General features: G+C 31.5%; 1 protein-coding gene across 1 annotated transcript in view; it reads right to left on the minus strand.

Annotated features, from left to right (window-relative positions):
* The window catches only part of LOC124544467 (nephrin-like), a 131,529-nt gene that overhangs the window by 23,888 nt on the left and 85,606 nt on the right, over nt 1-22,035 (minus strand). Inside the window, exons 4-8 of the mRNA XM_047123032.1 lie at nt 16,705-16,815; nt 14,361-14,567; nt 6,288-6,442; nt 5,163-5,307; nt 63-193 (exon numbers count right to left, since the gene is read on the minus strand). Coding sequence (XP_046978988.1) covers nt 63-193; nt 5,163-5,307; nt 6,288-6,442; nt 14,361-14,567; nt 16,705-16,815 — 749 coding nt within the window. The remainder of the gene's footprint in view (nt 1-62; nt 194-5,162; nt 5,308-6,287; nt 6,443-14,360; nt 14,568-16,704; nt 16,816-22,035) is intronic.

The following is a 22,035-nucleotide window of genomic DNA, read 5'->3' on the forward strand; positions in this document are numbered from 1 at the left end:
GTTTCAACTTTAGAACAAGTTAGGTACTTTTAACAGTACAGACATTAAGCCGTTTAACTCACATTATGCTCCCAAACAACTTTGTAAGCGGGTGGATTTGCGCGCACGACGCAATCGAAGTACACGTCATCGCCTTCTTCGATGTCATTTGGGTTTAGCTTCGAACCCAATTGAAGTTCGACTATGGGAATATCTGTTGAAAAAAAATTGACGTTTGATTAAAGTTTGCATCATTATTTTTCTTTAGGATTTCGATACATGTATGAATGAACTGTGCAAACTTCAGATAGTCATTATAACTAATTTGACAGCACTTTTGACATATTCACATAGAGATAAGTCGTTTCATACTACCGAGTTTGTATTTGCTTTTTTTACTTCACTATAATGTTCAAAACATTCAACAAAGCTATATATGTCTTACTAGCTGTGCCCGCGACCGAGTACGCGTTAGAATTTATATTATAATTATTGTAGCCTAAGTTACTCCTTATTGTATTAGTTATCTGCCAGTGAAAGTCGGTCCAAAAAAACGGTCCAGCCCTTGCAGAGATTAGCCGAAACAAATAGACAGACAGAAAAAAATTGTAAAAAAAAATATTTTGGTTTATGTACCGTGTATGCATTGTGTTAAAAAAAGGGCTATTTTAATATTACAAATAGACACTCCAAATTTATTATATGTATAGATTATAATTTGATACGCAAACAATCTGAATATAATTCCTATTACAGCTTTCTGAGATAAGACCTTTCGACCAAAAATCTAATGACATTGATTGACGTTATAAGCTTGCGTTATCAAGTTTCATGGAAATTGATGATACTAGAGAGAGAGAGAGAGAGAGCTAGAACAGCAACAGCTTAAATAGTTGATTCTTCTTTTATTGAATTATTCAAGTCTAGATATTTTTTAATTGACTCTCATCATATGTCATATTATGACAGGATTGAATTAAGAAGGACAGAAGATCAAAACGTTTCATAAATTTAAATAATTTGTAAAAAAACGCGTGGAATTAATACTCATTGACTTCCAGGCAGGATAAATTACATAAGTACATATATAACTGTTATTAATTAACATGACTGTATATATTATTAAATGTTGAAAAAGATTATCTACTGAGTTTCTTACCGGTTGTTCTCGATAGAATCTACCTAATCTAAAAGTATATTTTGATTGGATTTTGAAAACACCAGCGCTGCTAGTTGTAGATTTTAACAAAATAGATCGAAGTAACGTCACTCAGTATTGTAAAAATACTATCGTCACTTTTCTCAAAAACATTTTATATGATCTCTCTTAATATGTCGTTTAAACAAGTGATGGTTTAACGGTGCAATGGCATTCGTAATCTGGATGACATTCCCCATGGTCACAATTGAAATATTATAAAGCCTTATGAAATATTTAACAAATTGTTCGAAACATACACGTCATATGACAATTTCATTCCCACGGTAAATATTAATCATTCAATACTCAGGTCACATATTTGACTTACTTGTGTATATATTGTGTTAACGTCGTAATCTGTTATCAATAAAAAAATAATAACAATAATCATCTTAGTAAACATTTCAAAAGGCAATGACTTACGACTATTAAATAAAACGCATCGTTAAAGCTATATTCATACATTTATTTCGTATTGAAATTATTTATACTTACTTACAAGTGTACACAAACCCTAAAATGTTGACAGAAATTATCCGGATAGTTTTCAACCTTATTTATTGTCTAGTTACATATAAAAATATTGTAGTAGTATATCTCATATGATGATTTGATGATATTTAAATTTTTGCAAAGATTTCATATAGAACAAAGGTAATTATTTAGACAAGGAAGAAAATATTTCTCAATGATTACAAACTTCATAGTGTATTGAGTGTTGCCATAAAACCGTCTCTGTTGACTCTTATATCATCTATAGGGTCTGAGTAGGTATACATAATCACTCTCCCCTGTTTCCTCTGGCAGAACTTTCCCCTAGAGTATTTTTAAGAAAACGAGGGCGCGAAGGGGTTTATTGTTAATAAAATCTAATTCTAAGATACGTTTTTTTTTTTTCAATATCACAGCTGTCTAATTATCCGTATTTTTATGAATATTTGATTAATTAAATAAAGGCACAATTATACAAAGATTTGCAATTATTATAAATGTTATCATCAAATATTAAGCTTTAATTAATAAAACAAAAGAAGAACACCTAAACACATGTATTTAATATAAATATTTTTGAAAAACAAAATTCGCGTACGTAGGGCAATTAATTTGGTACAGTTAAAATTTATATAAAGCTTTTTTAAATATAACATGTATTAGGAATACATGTAATTAAAGATTACTAACGTTGAAACATATACTTTTATACATTTATACATATTCACGAGTATTATGAAACATTCATATTCTACGTTGTTGTTTCCAACATGTGGTGTGCGTCATGTCAAAAACAATGACTCTTTTTTGACATTTGAATGTTTTTTTTTTAAATTGTTATAACGACAAATGTCGAATCAACAAATCCTACATTTTTATACGGACTTAATTTTGTTCGAAATTCGATTTATGTAACGTAAATCTCTTATGAATACATTAAAAAATAATCCTACAATTGTAATAAAACCACAATAATATAGTGGTAGAAACATGGGAAATTGGTACATTGTTGAAATAGAAATAATTACAATTTCCAATTAAGTCTGCTATTGTTAATTTAAAGTACATTTTTCTTTTCTTAATTAAAACGAAGCTTCGTGTCTCTAGCAGGTGCAGTACCGATGATGGATTTATCAAATAAAAGATTTTATTATCTCTTTATTAAAGTGAAGAGTAGATATCTGAGCAACGGAAACAGATTTCGAAATTGATATTTCTTTTAGAGACCACTTAGAAATATAATTTTACCTTTTATAATAATAAAATCTTTCGCTTATTTGTTGAAGGATGCAGTATTTGTTTTATTACGGCGAATGTTTTTCTGCTAATTGATACTTGTTATATTGCTATTCGACTTTACATGTTTTTAGATGATGTTTTTGCTGCATTGAGTTTTATATTTCTCCATTGATAGAAGTACTCGTTATTATGATATACTATGGAACTTTCTCGGATAATAATTCTGGAATCAGAAGGTATTTCACAGTGGCACAAATGAATAAGAGTATTATATCAAATCCAGATACAATTTTAATATAATCTTTATTACGCCTTTATTAACTCCATGGTCGAGTAGTTTGTACACCGGCTTTCCTGAGATACCGGGTTCGATTCCCGGCCGAGTCTATGTAGATAAAGTAAATTAGTTTTCTATGTTTTCTTGGGCCTGGGTGCAAACACCCAGATACCCTCGTTACTTCTGATTTTCCATAACATTATTGCTTTGGCTACTTACATTGGGATCAGAGTAATGTATGTGATGTTGTCCAATATTTTAATATTTACTATCTATCAGAATCGGATTAGACAGGAATTGAACATGAGATATCAGATGTAAGTCCTAAGACTTGAAGTTTTTCCGAGGCACGGGAGAAGCACTGTCAAATATTCAACGCCGGGCGGCTAAAGCAGATTCTGTGACATTTACTCGTTCGATCGGAGATGAGAACTCAGTCTCTCGGTATTGCACACGTCATAAATATCACTAAATAATTTCGTCATTAAATCAGGCACGATAAGATCAGAAACAGCAACCAGGCGTCTTAAAAAACAATTATCAGTTTATTGACTTATTCGTCCATACTTGACAAGTTAAAACAACATCGTTATAAGTATGACAAGTTATATATAGAGGATTTTTGAACTTATTTGTATCTAAATCATTTTTGTGAAGTGAAATTAGTTACGTCAACCTTATCAGCCGCAGAAAGGCTTTCACTGGATAATCTAAAGCCTCTTTGTAAATCACAAAATCATGTCGCATGAAAACAACGTACTTAAGATTTAAAAAAATGTTATACAAAATTTACTTTTCAATGATTATCTACTTAATATATAGTAAAGTAACAGCCTGTACATTTCCCACTACTGAGATAAGGCCTCCTCTTCCATTAAGGAGAGGGTTTGGAACATATTCCAATGTTAGTATAGTATAGTACCAATCCGGGTTGGTGGAATGCACATGTGGCAGACACGTGCAGGGTTTCTCATGATGTTTTCCTTCACCGCCGAGCAGATGATTTATAAACAAAAATTAAGCACTTATATATAGTGGTGCTTACCTGGGTTTGAACCGGCGATCATCGGTTAAGATGCACGCGTTCTAACCACTGGGCCATCTCAGCTCAACTTAATATATACGTCATATTAAATAAAGACTAGGGCTAACCAATCTCCATAATTGTTATATACCCTTTGGAAAGATACCTAATATACATCGTGGTTTTGCCCGCGTAAAATATTATAATGTATAATTCAGAAGGACAATTTGGATGGATTGATCGCATTAAATTGTAGGTTGCCCGTATACGAATCCCCCGTGAAAGAAGATTTTTCTTTACTAGAAATCCTCTTTATTGCTATACTGAGATTTCCTATTTCCAATTATTAAATAATGGGATGTTAAAAAAATACTCGAATTGTATAAATCGTTACTTTTAACATTTAATGCAAAATATTGACGTTTTCGGCAAACGAAAATATAAAATTGTTTGTGATATCATACAGATCGTATATTTTCGATATAAATATATAATATCATGTAAAAGAGTTTAGATTTACAATATATAAAATACTAATACGAATAGTTTTAAGAGAGTAATGGAAGCTCACGACTGGACTAGATTCGGAGATTCATCCACCTAGCTGCTTTAGTTTGGGTCATCGGATCCACATACAGCTTTTTAATCACATATAGGAAATATAAATGCAAATTCAGAACATGAACATTCTGCGGTTTTGACCTGAGTTTGAAGCTGCAGAGTTAAGATTCACACGAAGGTCCTTCTTGCATGTATGCATTTTTTAGAACAATTTCTCCTCAAACGAGCAGAAGGTAGCTCAAGAGTGAACTATTTATAAGCTATGGATAAAGTAAAAAAAAAGTAAAGTAGTATATGTATATTTCCCTCTGCTGGGATAAGGCCTCCTCTTCTAATCACTAAGATAGCCCAGCTCTTAAGCTACGGATATATCGTAAATATTAACTCACAGTGCAAGTTGAGCGTCATCGATGCTTCCAGTGTAGTGTGATCCAGTTTCGCATGAGTCGCTTTGCACATAAGCACGCGCCCGTCATGTTCCATCCTGGGCGTCCAGCGTAAGATGGATATGGTCTCGTTCCGATCTTCGGAAATCTGGAACAAGTCATACGTGAATTATTTAGTAGCCACTTTAAAATATTTATAAGCTAAGCTATCTTGTGGATTGGTTTGAACTTAATAATTCTGTTATCATATATGTAATTTCATGTGTAATTATGTACGAATAATCTGAAATAAAAAGAACTATCTATGACCTTTAAAATTCCTATATCATATTGTATCAAATTTAAAACAGTCCAATCAAAACATGGATCTAGCCTAAATGAAAGAGGCGTACAATTACGGCGACTTTATCGTTACATAGCGATCTCTTCCAGGCAACCATCGATGAAGGTTAGGATAGCACATAGAATAATATTCTATGTGCTATCCTATTATATAGTCTCATAACAAGTTAACTTATGTCAATAATAGCAAACATATTCTATCACTAACATTTGATTGACAGGTAGATTAATTTCAGTTAGGAATATTAATTTCACCGTTGCAATCAAAATGACCCACTCATTTAACTGTTATCCTCAACAAAATAATAATTATTAAAATCACTTCGACTTAACTATATGCAAACTCCTTTCAAGGTCACGACTAATAAATGCAATATTTGAATTCCAATATACCCATATCCACGTCAAATCAAATTAAATCAAAATAAACTTTATTCAACTAGGCTTTTACAAGCACTTTTGAATCGTCATTTTACCATTAAGTGAAGCTACCACCGGTTCGGAAAGTAGGTTCTATCGAGAAGAACCGGCAAGAAACTCAGTAGTTACTATTTTTTAACATTTAAAAATAAAAAGTCATGTTAGTTAAATACAATTATTTAAATTAATATATCTTGCCTGGAAGTCAACAGGTATTAACTCCACGCCTTTATCATATATAAAATCTTGTATCGAATAATATGCTTTTTCTACAAATGTATTTTTTACAAATGGCAAAGTTAAAAATAACTGGACAGGTGATATACGAACGCAGATCCAAGTTTATAAATATATTCATAGTCAAACCTTTTGTGGGTCAGTCACTGTCATCTGTTTATCGTCTAGCCACCACGTAATGATCGCTGTTGGTCTCGCGCCCACAGCCCTGCACGCCATCTCGGTCTCCTGACCGACGGACAGCGGTTGTTCACGCGCCAATATTTCCACAAGCAACGGTCTCACTGGGAACAAATGAAATAAATTTAAATTTTCATTTATAGTTAGGTATTGGTTTCTGGTTTGATTGATTCAAATTTATTTTTTATTAATTTATTTATTTAAGCACACTAACAATATATATATATATATATAACACGTGACAAATGTTATAATATACAAAATTAATATTAAACAAACAAGAAAACAAAAATATGACAAATCGAAAAATAACTAATAACAAATAAAATTACAAAATACAGAAAAAAAAGTAGAAATGTTTATAATAAAGAAGTTATAATATTGGATTTTGACTACAAATTGAAATCGTGCTGAAATGTTCCATCAAAACTGAAATACTCAAAAAAATCATCAAATTAATTATACGTTGCGTACACTTAGGCGTTTCTTGATATTAAGTAAGAATTACTAATGGTATAAAATGATTTATACTTTTATGTCTTAGTAACGTTAAACTTCGGTTTCATACATATTATTCATTTAAGGTTAAAATTGTTGATCACGTCAGTGTATCACATAAGTCATATGTATGTAATAGCTAAATTTTTTATGTAAACCAAATCGCCAATCTTTGGCAGGTGTCTAACTTCGCTGGTCTATCAGATGCCTTTAAAGATAATGTAAATAACGAAAAGCAAATATAAAAAAAAACTCTTTCATTAATAATTCTAATACAAAAAATAATATGGCTATTATCCACATATTTTCAATTTGCTACATGAGGAAGCCTTTTTAATTTTTTCCCCGTTGAAGCGCAATGCGAATTTCAGTGGAATGTTTCATTAATATCTCACTATAATGCAGCCGATGAAAAATTCATGTTTTCGAATCATGAATGTTTTGCCAACGCTGTATGAATGTAAATTTACAAAAAAAAAATGTATGTTTACATATTTTAGTTCAATATAGAAATGGGACTCTAAATATTTAATTATAATTCAATATAAAAAATATATTTTTCAATAGTGTACGCATTTTTTATTTTTCAACACATTAAACCAACAAAAACATTAAAAATGTGTCAAACTTCCACTTTATTTGATATATTTGTTGTTAGTATATTTTGCAACTTTGTCTAACCTAACGAGTCATTCTTCTTATTGATATATGACGTAATATGTGTAGTATATGCAGATTAATCATATGTTATTATGAGCCTGCGTATTCGTAGTACCGTAGTTACTCCTGATTTTCTATATATGTATATTTATTTCTATTATACTTCATTGGGATCAGAGTAATGTTTGTGATGCTGTTCAATATTTATTCATTCATTTATTATAATCGAATTAGATACTACTTTTTGGATATCAAATATAAATATTTTCTTACTTTTCAACCATGACTATTAAATATATAATATTGCAAAAGATCAGCACCACTACGACTTGATGGTAGGTCATTTTCAAGTCCGCCAGTCACCTCGTTTTGGCTACAAGAGTAGTGCAAATGTATGAAAACAGTTTTTTGAATAAAGGCGTCATAATAATTTCATTTCTTAGACGACCTCCGTGGTCGAGTGGTATGTACACCGGTTTTCATGGGTATGCCACTCTGAGGCCCCGGGTTCGATTCCCGGCCGAGTCGATGTAGATTACCATAAGTTTTCTATGTTGTCTTGGGTCTGGGTGTTTGTGGTACCGTCGTTACTTCTGATTTCCATAACACAAGTGCTTCAGTTACTTACATTGGGATCAGAGTAATGTATGTGATGTTGTCTCATATTTATTATTATTATATGAAACATTAACAAAAGAGACATACAAACGTACTTTCTCGTTCTATTCATGAAAACCTCCATTTATCCGCACAGATATTTGATAATTTATTACAAGTAATCATAACTAATTAAGAACTTAATTAATAAAGAAAAGTTTTCAATACACGGTATGTTTTATACAGCATTGAATATAGTTTTCTATGCAATTTATGATTTGCAGTTGATGGAAAACCGTTCTCAATTCATCGTCTCAAAGGGGATGTACTGTGTAAGATAGTTTAAGTATTTATACCATAGACGTATTCATCTCCTCTTAAGAGACGTACAAAAGACAAAAATGAAATATTATGGAACTTAGGTAAAAAACGCGAATATTGGGAAAAAGTAAAATAAAGTAACTTTGCTTGGTGGTAGAGCTTTGTGCAAGCCCGTCTGGGTAGGTACCACCCACTCACCAGTTATTTTACCGCCAAATAACAGTACTCAGTATTGCTGTGTTCCGGTTTGAAGGGTGAGTGAGCCAGTGTAACTACATGCACAGTGGATATGACATCTTAGTTCCCAAGGTTGGTGGCACATTGACGATGTAAGGAATAGTTAATATTTCTTACAGCGTCATTGTCCATGGGTGATGGTGACCACTTACCATCAGGTGGCCCATAAGCTCGTCCGCCAACTTATACCATAAAACAAAACAAACAGTAAATCAGCGTGTAGATATCCCATTGCTAGGCTAAGGATACTTCTCCCATCGTGGAAATGGCTTGGTGTGAATTCCACCACGCTGCTCCAGTGCGGATTGGTGGAGACACACGTTGCAGTATTTAATAAAAAAAAAAAACAGATTATTTCCTTCACCCTTTCCATGGGTCTAATTTGTTTACTGGGTAATAAATTAGACACACAGAAATACGTTGGTGTTTGTTAGGTTTGAACCCGCAATCATCAGTTAATATGCACGCATTCTAACCACTGCGCCATCTCGACAACTGCCCATCGATATTGACTTGTAACGATAAAGAACATTGAACCTAAATATTCTTAAATTATATCTATATTTAAATACAAAAGTATAGTTAAATATTTATTCAAATAGCCGAATTAGTAAAACGGAACACAATAAACAATGGCATTATAATGTACCGCGGTCATAGAACAAAAAGCCACTAATGTCTTCCATTAGTTGAAATGTGAAATAAAAACTAATAATATAACGAAACGTAGGTGAAAATAATTAGAGTGCATTATATTTATCTAACTTTTACTTAATGCGGTTGCATTAGAACATGTTTTCATTTAAAAAAAAAGTATTATAGATATAATAAAATTAAAATGTCTGTTTGTAATATTCAAATAGAAATTATTTACTCAATGCATATGTATGTATACACGTTACATATGTCAAAATTATATTTTTTACTATTTTTGTCGGTCTGTCTGTTGTCTGTTTGTTCCGCTTAATCTCTGGAACGGGGTACCGATTTTGACAGGACTTTCACTGACTCAACTTCTAGTTATATTATCAACTAACTAATATTAAATAACTTGTCTCATCACATAATACGGACACGTCCAAAGCCCAGCGAATCGAATATAGTTTGACTGTTATATTACAGCGATTTATTATATAACATAAATAAATGATTCGTAACATGATCACTTATCTGTATTCTAGCCGTATAATTAGACTCAGCCTACGCACATACCTTTATGATTTTATCGAAATAGAATTGTGCGATAACATTTAGTGAGACTAAAATAAACTGACGAACGAGGTTCCGTAGTTATCAAAGTATTAATCATTTATCCACGCCCATCGCACAATGAAATACATTAGGGACATTTTTGTTTTCCGCGTAAAGGCATTACCAAGAATTTTTATACAGACACGGATTGTGTAACAAGTCATATAATAATGGAGAATAATTTCCCGCTATTTCTGGGCGGGTGTTATACCAGAACAAAGGATCATACAAATAAAAACTAATGGTTCACCGAGCGAGACTGACACAAAAGAAATCCGTAAGCTGTCGTCACACCTGAAGTAATCCGGCCGACATTCGAGTTGATCTAGGTTAATCATCTGGTTTTACTCGGATTTCGTTCTGCTATAACAATCAATGTAAAATGAAAATGTATTTCTGCGATATTGATTTTTACGTCTTCTCTTTTTTATTTTGTCTCTATTATTCGTTTTATTTCATATTATTCTATATTCTTAAAAAAAATGCTTTGATCAAGATATTTATTATAAGCTGACCCGTGAAAAGTTTGTTTACAGAATTTTACAACTACATTTGGTTAATAGATATTTAAAATATCTTTCAAAACTTTAAATTATTTTATATAAACATTTTATGTAACTGTAAAACTTTAAGGCCTAAAACATTATAGAAATACTTTAAAGACACAAAAAGTTATTATTTTATTACAATAATATAAATGACCTCATGTTAAGTAAAATATTCACCAATGTACTGAGATGTTAAAATCTTTATACCTGTAATTAAACTGGCTCTCTCAACCTTCAAACTGGAAAACGATTATACTGAGTCAATACTCAGTATAATCGTTTTCTAACAGATTGCTATTTGATGATAGAATTTCTGATAAGGAGAATTAATAAAGTAAAGTACAGTAACAGCCTGGAAATTTAACAGCTGGGCTAAGGCCTCCTCTCCAATTAAGGAGAAGGCTTGGAACATATGTGTAGTGGAATGCACATGTGGCAGAATTTCGATGAAATTAGACACATGCAGGTTTTCTCATGATGTTTTCCTTCACCGCCGAGCACGAGATGAATTACAAACACAAATTAGGCACATGCATATTCAGCGGTGCTTGCCTGGGTTTGAACCCGAAATCATAGGTTAAGGTTCAATTGGTTAAAAAGCGTGCATCACGCGTTCTAACCACTGGGCCATCTCAAGAGGACTTGCTTGTAGTAAAGTACCTAAGTTTACTTGCGGTGTTACTTAACAGTAGTCACGTCTACGTCTAAAACCAGTTAATCCTTGCGAAAAATTCAGGAAATTTGATTGCCATTTGTGGTTCAACGTAACTAGGAAATTTTATTTTGTCCTGTTTGAACAAATTTTATAGAGGTGAATTTTATATATCTAACTAATCTGGCAATAATAATTTTCATTTATGTGAGTGTATTTATTATATTTAACGATTTTGTTAGCATTTCGATAATATTTGTAAGTTATATAAATTTGCAGTATATTAACAGTTGTTTATATTGTATGTGTATAAACAACCGTTTTGATAAATATTGTGTATTTAACGTGTAACAAGTTATAGATATTAGATATTAGATCTTCGAAAAATATTATAAGAAAAACTAAAAATGTGCTTTTTGTTACTTTTCTTATTCAATCATTGTATTTCAATTATTTAACATATAAAAAATATGCAATGAAATCTTGTTTTGAAAACAAGTTATGTAAATTATTTTTTTATATGATGACTACGTTGAAAAGCGTGAATCTTAAACAAAGATTGGGGGTACAAACCAAGTACTATAAACACAAATAATATCAATAATGACATTTTTTTTGGATGACATATCCACATAAGTTGTACGAAAAAAAAAACATATGAATAACACGCGCTCCTTTACAATAAATAATAAATAAATTCGATATACAAAGAGAAAGAAAGTTAAACAAAGTTAATTAAAGAAAAGAAAAATAACTCAGCATTCACAGAATAAGTTGAGATATTCTTTTAAAATGCAATTACATAAATAATGTATTCGTTTTTTTGTTGATATCCTTATATTAATTTTAATTCGCAAAATCGTACATGGGTACGAATAAAATTGTGCCATATTCATACTGGCAAATCTTCTTAGAAGAACAAGGATACGTTTACTATGGGATATTTACAATTTGTTACGTTACTGTAAAAACATAATTACAATAAAAAATAGTAAATAATGTATAAATATAGTTTACTTTTTTGTTATTGTGATTACAATACCGATCTGAAAATTCTAATTTGTTTCCAATTATCAACCACGGTGAGTACCAGTAAAAATAATTAATAATGATTTTAAATATTTTTACGGAACTCTAAAAACATATGTATGTTTTTAGAGTTCCGTAAAAATTTTAATATACACTGCTGGATTTTCATTCATCGCTGAATACAAGACGAAGTAAAAAGAACAGTTGAATACATTAAGTGTATGAATATTCAGTACAGCACGAGAACCCGCAATATTCAGGTAAGATCCGCATCTCCCAACCAATAGACCTCTCCCCATAAGGTAACATCTCGGAATTATATTGAGATTTGTGATATGAAGAAAAGGGTGACGCAATAAATATTGTAAAAATATGTCTGTATAAGGGATATTTGGACTTTCAATACTCAGCGTATGTTATATAGATGTCACTTGCTCTGACTTTGCTCGAGTACAATTTATTAATAATGAAAACTATATACTACATACTATATACAATAACTACATTCTATAACTATATACTATATACTAGTGATGTGGCGATGATAAATTTGAAAAACTAACTACCTATATTAACTATATATATATACACTAGGATTTAATTTAAGGTCACTTGAAGCTTCTGATAACAAAGCAACGTTTAACGAGAACTTAATACCAATCTATTTTTATATTAAAATGCAGTAAACATAGAGACCACGGCTTCTATTTAAAAAAAAATACCCTTTGAAAACGACCGGTAGTCTTTCAATTAAGCTTAAAAACTGATATAATGGCAACTTTAAAACAAGCTTGTTTCAAATATATTAGAATTAGGCACTATGATTGGTGAAAACATAATCGTTTGGATCTAACCATTGGCTAATTAGTATCGTGAGATATTGTGATTTGTTAATACATTCACACAACAACAAATGCAACGTTATCATTCGTAGTTTGTTGGCTTGATAAAACATAAAACACACAGTGAACATATTTAGTAATAATAGTATAATAATTTCAATGTTAAAGTTGTAAGTGACATTCGACCACTTGACACGTCACGCCTAAACGTGACAAATGTTTAATTAAACATAAATTGCCGGAACTCATGTAAACATTAGTTTATTCTGTTATACAAACATATATGTACATAGTATACTATTTTAACTTGGATTATTAATCGTCGATTTGAGGACCTCCGTGGTCGAGTGGTGTGTACACCGGTTTTCATGGGTACACCACTCCGAGGTCTAGAGGTCGAGAGGGTTCGATTCCCGGCCGAGTCTGGGTGTTTGTGGTACCGTCGTTACTTCTGATTTTCCATAACAAAACTGCTTTAGCTACTTACATTGGGATCAAAGTAATGTATGTATGTGATGTTAACAAATAATAATTTCATTGATTTTAATAACTATATAATTTAACATACCTATTTATCTAAAATTATAATTTGATCTGAGATATTATATTGAATTAAAAAGCAATTATTAGAAAAAGGTTTGTTTTAAGATATTACCTTGACATTTACGTAGAAACCCTACCAAAGGTTAATTAGTATAATGTATTAAATTTTAGCTTTTAATATCAAACAATTATGAGATATTTTTATTTTAATATAATTTAAATCAACTCTCATTATTAATTTCAGTTGTTCTATATTAATTGCCAAATTATAAAGTTTACTTGAACATATTTTAAATGTATCAAATAAATAGTTAATTAAGTAAAAATTAAAAAGTTTAATTAGTAAAATGAAAATCAGTACCATATAAGGTCATGGACATTTGCAATACGTTGTAGGACTTTGAGAAATAAGTAGGCTCTTTCTTGTTGGTACCCAAGTCGGATCGGTTCAGAAAACCGTCGGCAGCAATTGTTGGAATAGAGAGATTACGCGAGGCAGAAAATACCTCAAAGATATAGATAGATTACCGGACATCGGTGTCAGTGTGAAGAATTGGACTCTTGACATGATGTCCTATTGTAAATAAAAACATTAAATATTTATGATCATGATGTCCTCAACAAAGATTACGGACATGACCGCCAATCACAAGGGAAATATGCCAACTACGCATTGCATATTATATTGCACAACACACACTATATTCCCTCACCCGTCATTCATAATTCCACGGGACGCCAAATCTGACTTACATTACATTACTTGTTTTACTTTCACAACGAATTAACACTTTTACTTTATACTTGCAATGTATACGTAAATAGAAATATAAATGTTACTCACAATACAGCTGGATTTGAACGTTGACCCTTAATGGTGGAACCAGCGCTGTGTTATCTGCTGTGCAGGTGTACACCGCTTCGAAGTATTCTCTCTGCAGCTTCGGTATTCTAAGCTCGAGTAGGCTGAGTCGGGTCTCGTCTTCAACAGGGTCCAATTTCGATATGACTTTGTCATCCCTCCACCAGCGTAGTCGTGGCATCGGCTTACCTATTAACATTGGGTAAAAGGTTATTAATTTGTAAGAAAAAATTGAAGCATGCTTCTTGTAACTTCTGCTCATAGATAATAGTAATACTTTCGTTTCGTCATTATGTTTCTGACGTGTGTTTGTACTACGCAGTAATATTACATCAGTTCGGTGTCATTGCTGAATTTGAAATAGTTTATATAAAATAGCCTTTTAGGATACACGGGAGTGTAACCGCAGCTAAAGGGCCGACGAACAGCCGTTTAAAAATCTGGTATGGATTTATTCACGTCACTTAACGAAGGCGGCGCCTATTTCCGATATAATGACGACATGTATTAACTATATATATTTTTTATTTTATTGTCTTTATTTTAAAATTACCCATAACGCACACTAAGACATTTTGTAAATACGAGCGTCACTCAAATACGAGCCGACAATTTAATATGGGAACACGCGCCTTCATGATCAAATAGATCTATAATTATTATGAAATAAACAAATAAATATTCAATAGTAGAGGATTGCGCAAAATCGTCTGAGCTAGCAACTGCTCATCAGACATTCTAACACCAAAGAACAAAACTTAGTATTGTTCTGTTACGGCTTAAAGGGGAAGTGAGGCAATGTAACAACAGAAACAAGGGAGATAATACATGAATTGTTACGCATTTATGTATGATTGTCTTTGGGCAGTAGTGACCACTATCAAGGGCCTCATTTATCAGACAACCTATGACATAAAAAAGAACGAATATATTTTCGAGCTATAATCCAATGACATTCAGATGTCCTTGTATTATAGTAAAACATAAAATAAATGTATGCGATGTTATTACTCTACCTAAAACGATAATAATTATTAACAATTTGCATGCGTTGACATGCAAGTGGACAAAAAGCGTCCTTTTGTACATACGAGTATTAGGTCACATTGTGGTATTTTTAAATTAATCATAACTTTTAGCAGGTCACGGCTGGTTCACAAAAGGTCGGAATCGCTGCTATTCTGATTCCATTGTGTTTTGACGTGAATAAAAGTTAAATTTTCCAGACGATTATAACGTATATGATAATAGAAATAGTTCAAATATAGTTCATTTCAGAGTTTAAATTGATGCATTGTGACAAAATTTGTTATCATCTTTACAACTACATACGTGCCCCTGCTTCGCACAGCTGCAATACTGATACTAAATATAATACAGAATTTGTTTATGCACGTCATTAGAAAGTTCTAAAATTATCACAAACCTTTCTCTCGATTTACTATTAAAAAAACCGCATCAAAACCTGTTGCGTTATTACATTTTTAGTTTTACATATCATAGGGCCTTATACGAGGTCATTTAAATAAGTACCAATTTCTCATCACAAACTTGCCCCCAAACAGCAATGATTAGATTTGTCTTTTATTTATATTTAAATTAACAACATTGAATATAACAATCGAAACCTAATTTAAATTCGTAATTTTCTACGAACGGTGTGTAATAAAATGTGTAATTACCTATCATAAATAATTTCCAAGGAATCGTAATTATATTAACAATTTTAGAAACAAACGGGATGACCCAAATTGTACAAAATTACTTTCTGTTAAGGCAACAAAAATTTGGGTGATAAAAATCTGATTCCATGACTTTGGTGGAAATTATATTAAAAAAAAACTCCTTAAATCTAGTGAAGGCTTTTTAAATCAGTTGGTGATCACGCTAATACTTTTTGACTACGTATTGTAGGGACTATTTTTTATGGAATGGGTTGGCGGACGAGCATATGGGCCACCTGATGATAAGTGGTCACCATCACTCAATGACGCTGTAAGAAATATTAACTACTCCTTACATCGTCTATGCGCCACCAACCTTGGGAACTAAGATGTTATGTCCCTTGTGCCTGTAGTTACACTGGCTCAATCACCCTTCAAACCGAAACACAACAATACTGCGTACTGTTGTTTAGCGGTAGATGAGTGGGTGGTACCTACCCAGGCGGGCTTGCACAAAACCTTACCACCAAGTGAACTGGTTACTTTCGTACTAATATTAGCATGGATAATTTTATATATTACTAAGTATATTGATTTTCAAATGACTGTATTAATATATAAGAAAATATGGTACCACATAGTTATATGCAGTATAGTTTTACCTCCACTTACAACACAGGTGAGCTTCAGGCTCGTATCTTCAATATACGGTCCAGCGACTCCTATCACTTCTTTATCGCTTTCATCGAATATTTTCGGCTTCTCGGGTAATTCTGTGAACAAAAAAAGATTCTTAGATTTAAATCAAAAATTTCGTAGTCTTATACTTACCTATATATATATACATATCTTATATCTTTTGAAACAAAAGCTAAAAAACGTGATAACTCAAAAATGGTTGACTTTTGGTTTAAGAATATGGGGGTTAAAATTATTGCAAATAGTCACCTCTATCACCTCCTAATGGATATACATACATCGAATTACCAATAACCCTGTACATATCTTATAACAAACTAGCTGTGCCCGCGACCTTGAACGCATTTAACAATAAATATTGTAGCCTTATTTACCTCCTATTGTATCAGTTATCTGCCAGTGAAAAAAGAGTCGTACAATAAATGATCTTCATTAATTTGAATAAATTTATCGTCCATAAGCTAATGTAAATAGACTCATGAAAAACAAAATAACACAAACACAAAAATACCTTATGCTCTGATCACATGATAACGTTGCTTTTTTTAATCCTTACGTTTAATCTATAGCTATAATATTGCTTAGTAAAAGTGAAAAATCTGTGATATCTGCACTCATTTTTAATATTTAGTAAATATTCTTACAGTTGATGGTAGGGCTCTGAGTTCCCAAGGTTGATTGGCGCTCTGTTAATGAAGGAAAGGTTTCTTACTGCCTTATCATATTACATATACCAGGTACATTAGTACCTGGTATATGTAATATGATATGTAATAATAACGATGAAGTGGGCCATTACCAGCGTGAACTTCATCTCAATAACAAAAGGATTTTTTTTATTCGCTTTTGCAGAAAAATACTTAAGTAAATTGATAAAGATTTTTGGTATTGTTATAGTCTCTAGTATCACGATTTGTCAGCTAAGTATGTTAATTATAACTTGTTGAATTTATGTTTTATGTAGATATTGTAGATAAATATTTTCATACAGTTACCAATTCGAACAAGTGTTTTTTGAAATATTTAAATAAACAGAACGCGGACGAGTGTGTTATATAGTACGACGCAACAGTACAGTACTGGTATAGAAATAAGGCTTGTATTTTATTACTTAAAAATATTTCTAGACAAAAATCCTTATTATACCCGAATAGAGTTACTTTTAAAAAAATGGGCAATACCCAGTCGAAATCGAATACCCTATTATCAAAAAATTCTTAAAAGAATATTTTTCTCTTGCTGCTGCTATTTTTCCACTCTGTTGCTTGATATAAAAAAAAAAAATAAAACGATTTAACCGATCTTTTCCATTGTAATCACTATTTAATCATTACATCGTAACAAATTGAAAACCTACGCAAATAATTAATAGCGTCCAGCTGAAGCCTTCATTGTTAACAAAATCTTTTCATTTTTTCGAATAGGCGTAGAAAATAGGGGAACAGATTGCCCCCAAACCAGTTATAAAGAAATAAACACGCAAAAAAGCAATTTATGGTCGAGCACAATCCAATGAATCCAATCAAATTACAATGATATTGTCAGAGGAAATTTTCACATCGTATTGGACAATAATAACTGGTATAGCCCAGTAGTTAGAGGGAATGGATTCCAAGCGAAGATTGTGGGTTTGAATCCCAAGGGCTACTAAACTATTATGTTCATAATTTGTCGCTATAAATCTTTTTATATCCTAGAAATAATTTGAAGAAATATGCAAATTTTACTTTGTGCAAGCCCGTCTGGGTAGGGACCACCCACTCATCAGTTATTCTACCGCCAAATAACAGTACTCTGTATTGTTGTGTTCCGGTCTGAAGGGTGAGTGAGCAAGTGTAACTACAGGCACAAGGGACATAACTTCTTAGTTCACAAGGTTGGTGGCACATTGACGATGTAAGGAATAGTTAATATTTCTTACAGCGTCATTGTCTATGGGCGATGGTGACCACTTACCATCGGGTGGCTCATATGCTCGTCCGCAAACCTATACCATAAAAAAATGTCCGAAACACAACACAAGGTAGCGGTTTAATATAAGGAGTTATGTATATTTACAGTAACATTGATCACTTTGATAGAATTAGTGATAATCATTGTGTGAACACGAAGCGTAAGGATTAGCTTGTAATGCCAAGTTACCGACTCCGCGAAATCAATAAATCCTTCTTGGAGCAAGGTTACGTTTAATTCAGTTAAATTTAAAAGATATTTCTAACTTTGCCGATTCATAAATTTAAATCACTTGTCAAAAAACATTTATGAATAAAGCATACTATTATATAGGTGATAGTCGTATTTAACTCAAATATCTTAAATTGTAGAAAAGAGTTATTATTGAGTTTCTTGCCGTGTTGTTCACGGTAGAATCTAGAACATTACTAACAAAAGCTTTACTTTTAACTAAACCGGTAAAATATCGATTCGTAAGTGCTTGTAAAAGCCTACTTGAATAAAGTTTATTTCTTTTATTAATCTATCACTTGAATACGCTAACCCACATCGGAGCAGTTTGGTAGTACAAATTCTAAACCTTTTCTTCATAAATAGAGGAGAAATTAACCTAGATTTTTTTGTCTTACTGAATAAAGACTGAACAAAAATTACATAAACAAATTTAGTACTGGAATACTTTTATTTATTCTTTACAATTTATTTTGATAAATAGAGATATTATTTCATAAATGATAGTATCAAACTAAGTTTTTTTTTTGTGAAAAATATATGCGTGAAATGTAACACTATTCTGCAGGCTGTTTCAAATATCCAACATTCTGTAAAATTCTCTGGGCTATGGCCTCCTCAAAGGGAGGAGAAGATTTTGAACATGTTCCACCACGCTGTTCCAATGAGTATTGGTGGAATGCACATTTGGCAGAATTTCGAATTGAAATTAGACACATGCAGGTTTCTTTACGATGTTCTTCTTGACCGCCGAGCACGAGATGAATTATAAACAAAAATTAAGCACATGAATATTCAGTGGAGCTTGCCTGGGTTTGAAACCGCAATTATCGGTTATGATGCTCTCGTTCTAGCCACTGGGGCGTCTCGGCTCACAGTTGTTATAAATATTGTTACAAATAAAATTAATAATTATATCGTTGAATAAATCCTTGATAAAGATTATAATGCCTGTCGAATACCAATAAGTATTATTTAAGTCGTTACCTATTTAAGTAGTAACCTTTTATAAGGCATTTTAAAAGTAATCATTTTATTTTTAATCTATTGAAAATAGAAGACGAACAAAGGCATTTTTCTATTGAATATAATTTTGTCGCAAAATATTAATAAAAGTAAATAGAAGGTAAGTTTTATTCATAGCTAGATTATGATTGATAAATTTTCATGGAAGAATTCGTGCAACATGACATTGGAAAAAAAAATCAAAATCAATCCACACAGTTAAAAGTTATGAGGTAACAGATATAAAAAAAAGAAAAAAAAAATGATATACGAATTCATAACCTCCTTTTTGACGTCGGTTGAAAATCATAAGAATATTTTGGAAACAAAAATATACTTAAATATTGTTTAATACAGCTAAAGGCTTTTAAAATAATATTTAATTTAACGTATTTTTATCTTTAACCTAATAAGTGCAAGATAAAAAATAACGTCTTAGTAAAAATTATGACTTCAGATTCCTTTTAGATGAAATATTTTACTTTTTTAAATTATTAATATTCTTTCTTACATTTTTTAAATTCCTTGAGTTTTTTTTTTGTAATATTTTAAAGCAATAAAATTCAAACCGTTCAAAGCAAACAGAATTGCTTATTGGTAATAATTTTCTTACTATTCCATAAAATTTCTCAGAACAAAATGAAAATATATAACTTTTTGTTAAATTTCAATGTTTTTCATTTTAATTTAGAACTTTATATACTTGATAAACATTGATTTTTATAAAGTTATTTCTAAGTAGCACCAGTCAATGCGGGAGGTCTCTCAAGCGGCTTATCTTGAGGTTTAATGTTTTAAGTGACTTCATCAAAGTGAGTGCTTTAGTTAAGTACGTTACAGTTGCAAGGAATGGGTGTCTCAGAGCTTAGTGTAACTACTTATTTTCAGATAAAATGTATAAAATAGTATTCATTTTAATGAGGAAACAGAAATGATTCTGAGTATTACCTTGATAAATAAAATGTTATTTGTTTGATTGCGTTAATATTTTAAATTGATCGATATAATTTTTTGTGTAGAAGTAGCATTTATACTATGTCACATACAAAGTTTTTTTTAACTGTCGTATTTATTTGTTCTAGGCACAGATTATTTCGTCAATATCACTCCGTAAAGCAAAGTCCTCATCTTAATGTTATATAGCATTGTTAATTTCTTATTGACTGTCAAAAATCTCCCACCGGTTAGCAAATAAGAACTTGGACTTAAAAACGATTCGCGAAAGAAACTTAACAGGTTTTTTTATCTCCAGCTTAACAATAATGGATTTCATTACAAAAACAAGATTCAGTTTTTAAATTTGAATTAGCCCGAAGTCTTTTGTTCCATTCCCAAGGTGTGCAATCGTCTAAAAATTAATTCGTTTTGTAATATCCTTTCAACGCAAAAACAATTCTTAACGAGTCCTTAAAATTTTACAATTGAATATTTTTGAACGTATTCTGAAATCTTGTAAAAACGTTTACACTGCCACTCAATAGGTATATATAAACCCTGTGTAGTCACAATATCTGAAAAAGAAAACATTTCGCGTAAATATACGTCATTATTATATTAATACGGTCTATATTTTAAGTACGCATATAAGACAGGAAGCCTTACCCTGTCTATGTAAAAATTTCTTATTTGAGTCTGACTCGTATTACGTTTTTATTTATTATACGATCAAAATATTTCCGAATAAGGGGACATTAATTGTAATATGATTTTTAAAGCGATTGCATTATTATCGGTTAGATTCAAAAAGTTTTAAGTGCAAAACATAGTTCAACTAAAGTCAACTAACTCAGTCAAGTCAACTATCTATGTGGACATGTTCGACATTATGTCTTGTTCACGAGCTCCTCCGAATAAAAATAAAAGACATGTTAAATATTCCGTATTTAATACTGATGTAATAAAAATAAGCATGTTAATTTAAAATCTTATATAGATTAACTATTTCAGTGAACAAGTAATACGCACGTTTCTATAGTATACGGATGTATTTCGTAGCTGTAAGCACCGAATAACGAAATGTTTACAATCGCCGTAGGTAAATATCATGTAACGTGAAGCCCTCAGTTTCGAAATGAAACCTCCTGTGATAAATTCGAAGCACACGA

Source organism: Vanessa cardui, chromosome 4 (genome assembly GCF_905220365.1).
Source record: "Vanessa cardui chromosome 4, ilVanCard2.1, whole genome shotgun sequence".
NCBI classification, from domain to species: domain Eukaryota; kingdom Metazoa; phylum Arthropoda; class Insecta; order Lepidoptera; family Nymphalidae; genus Vanessa; species Vanessa cardui.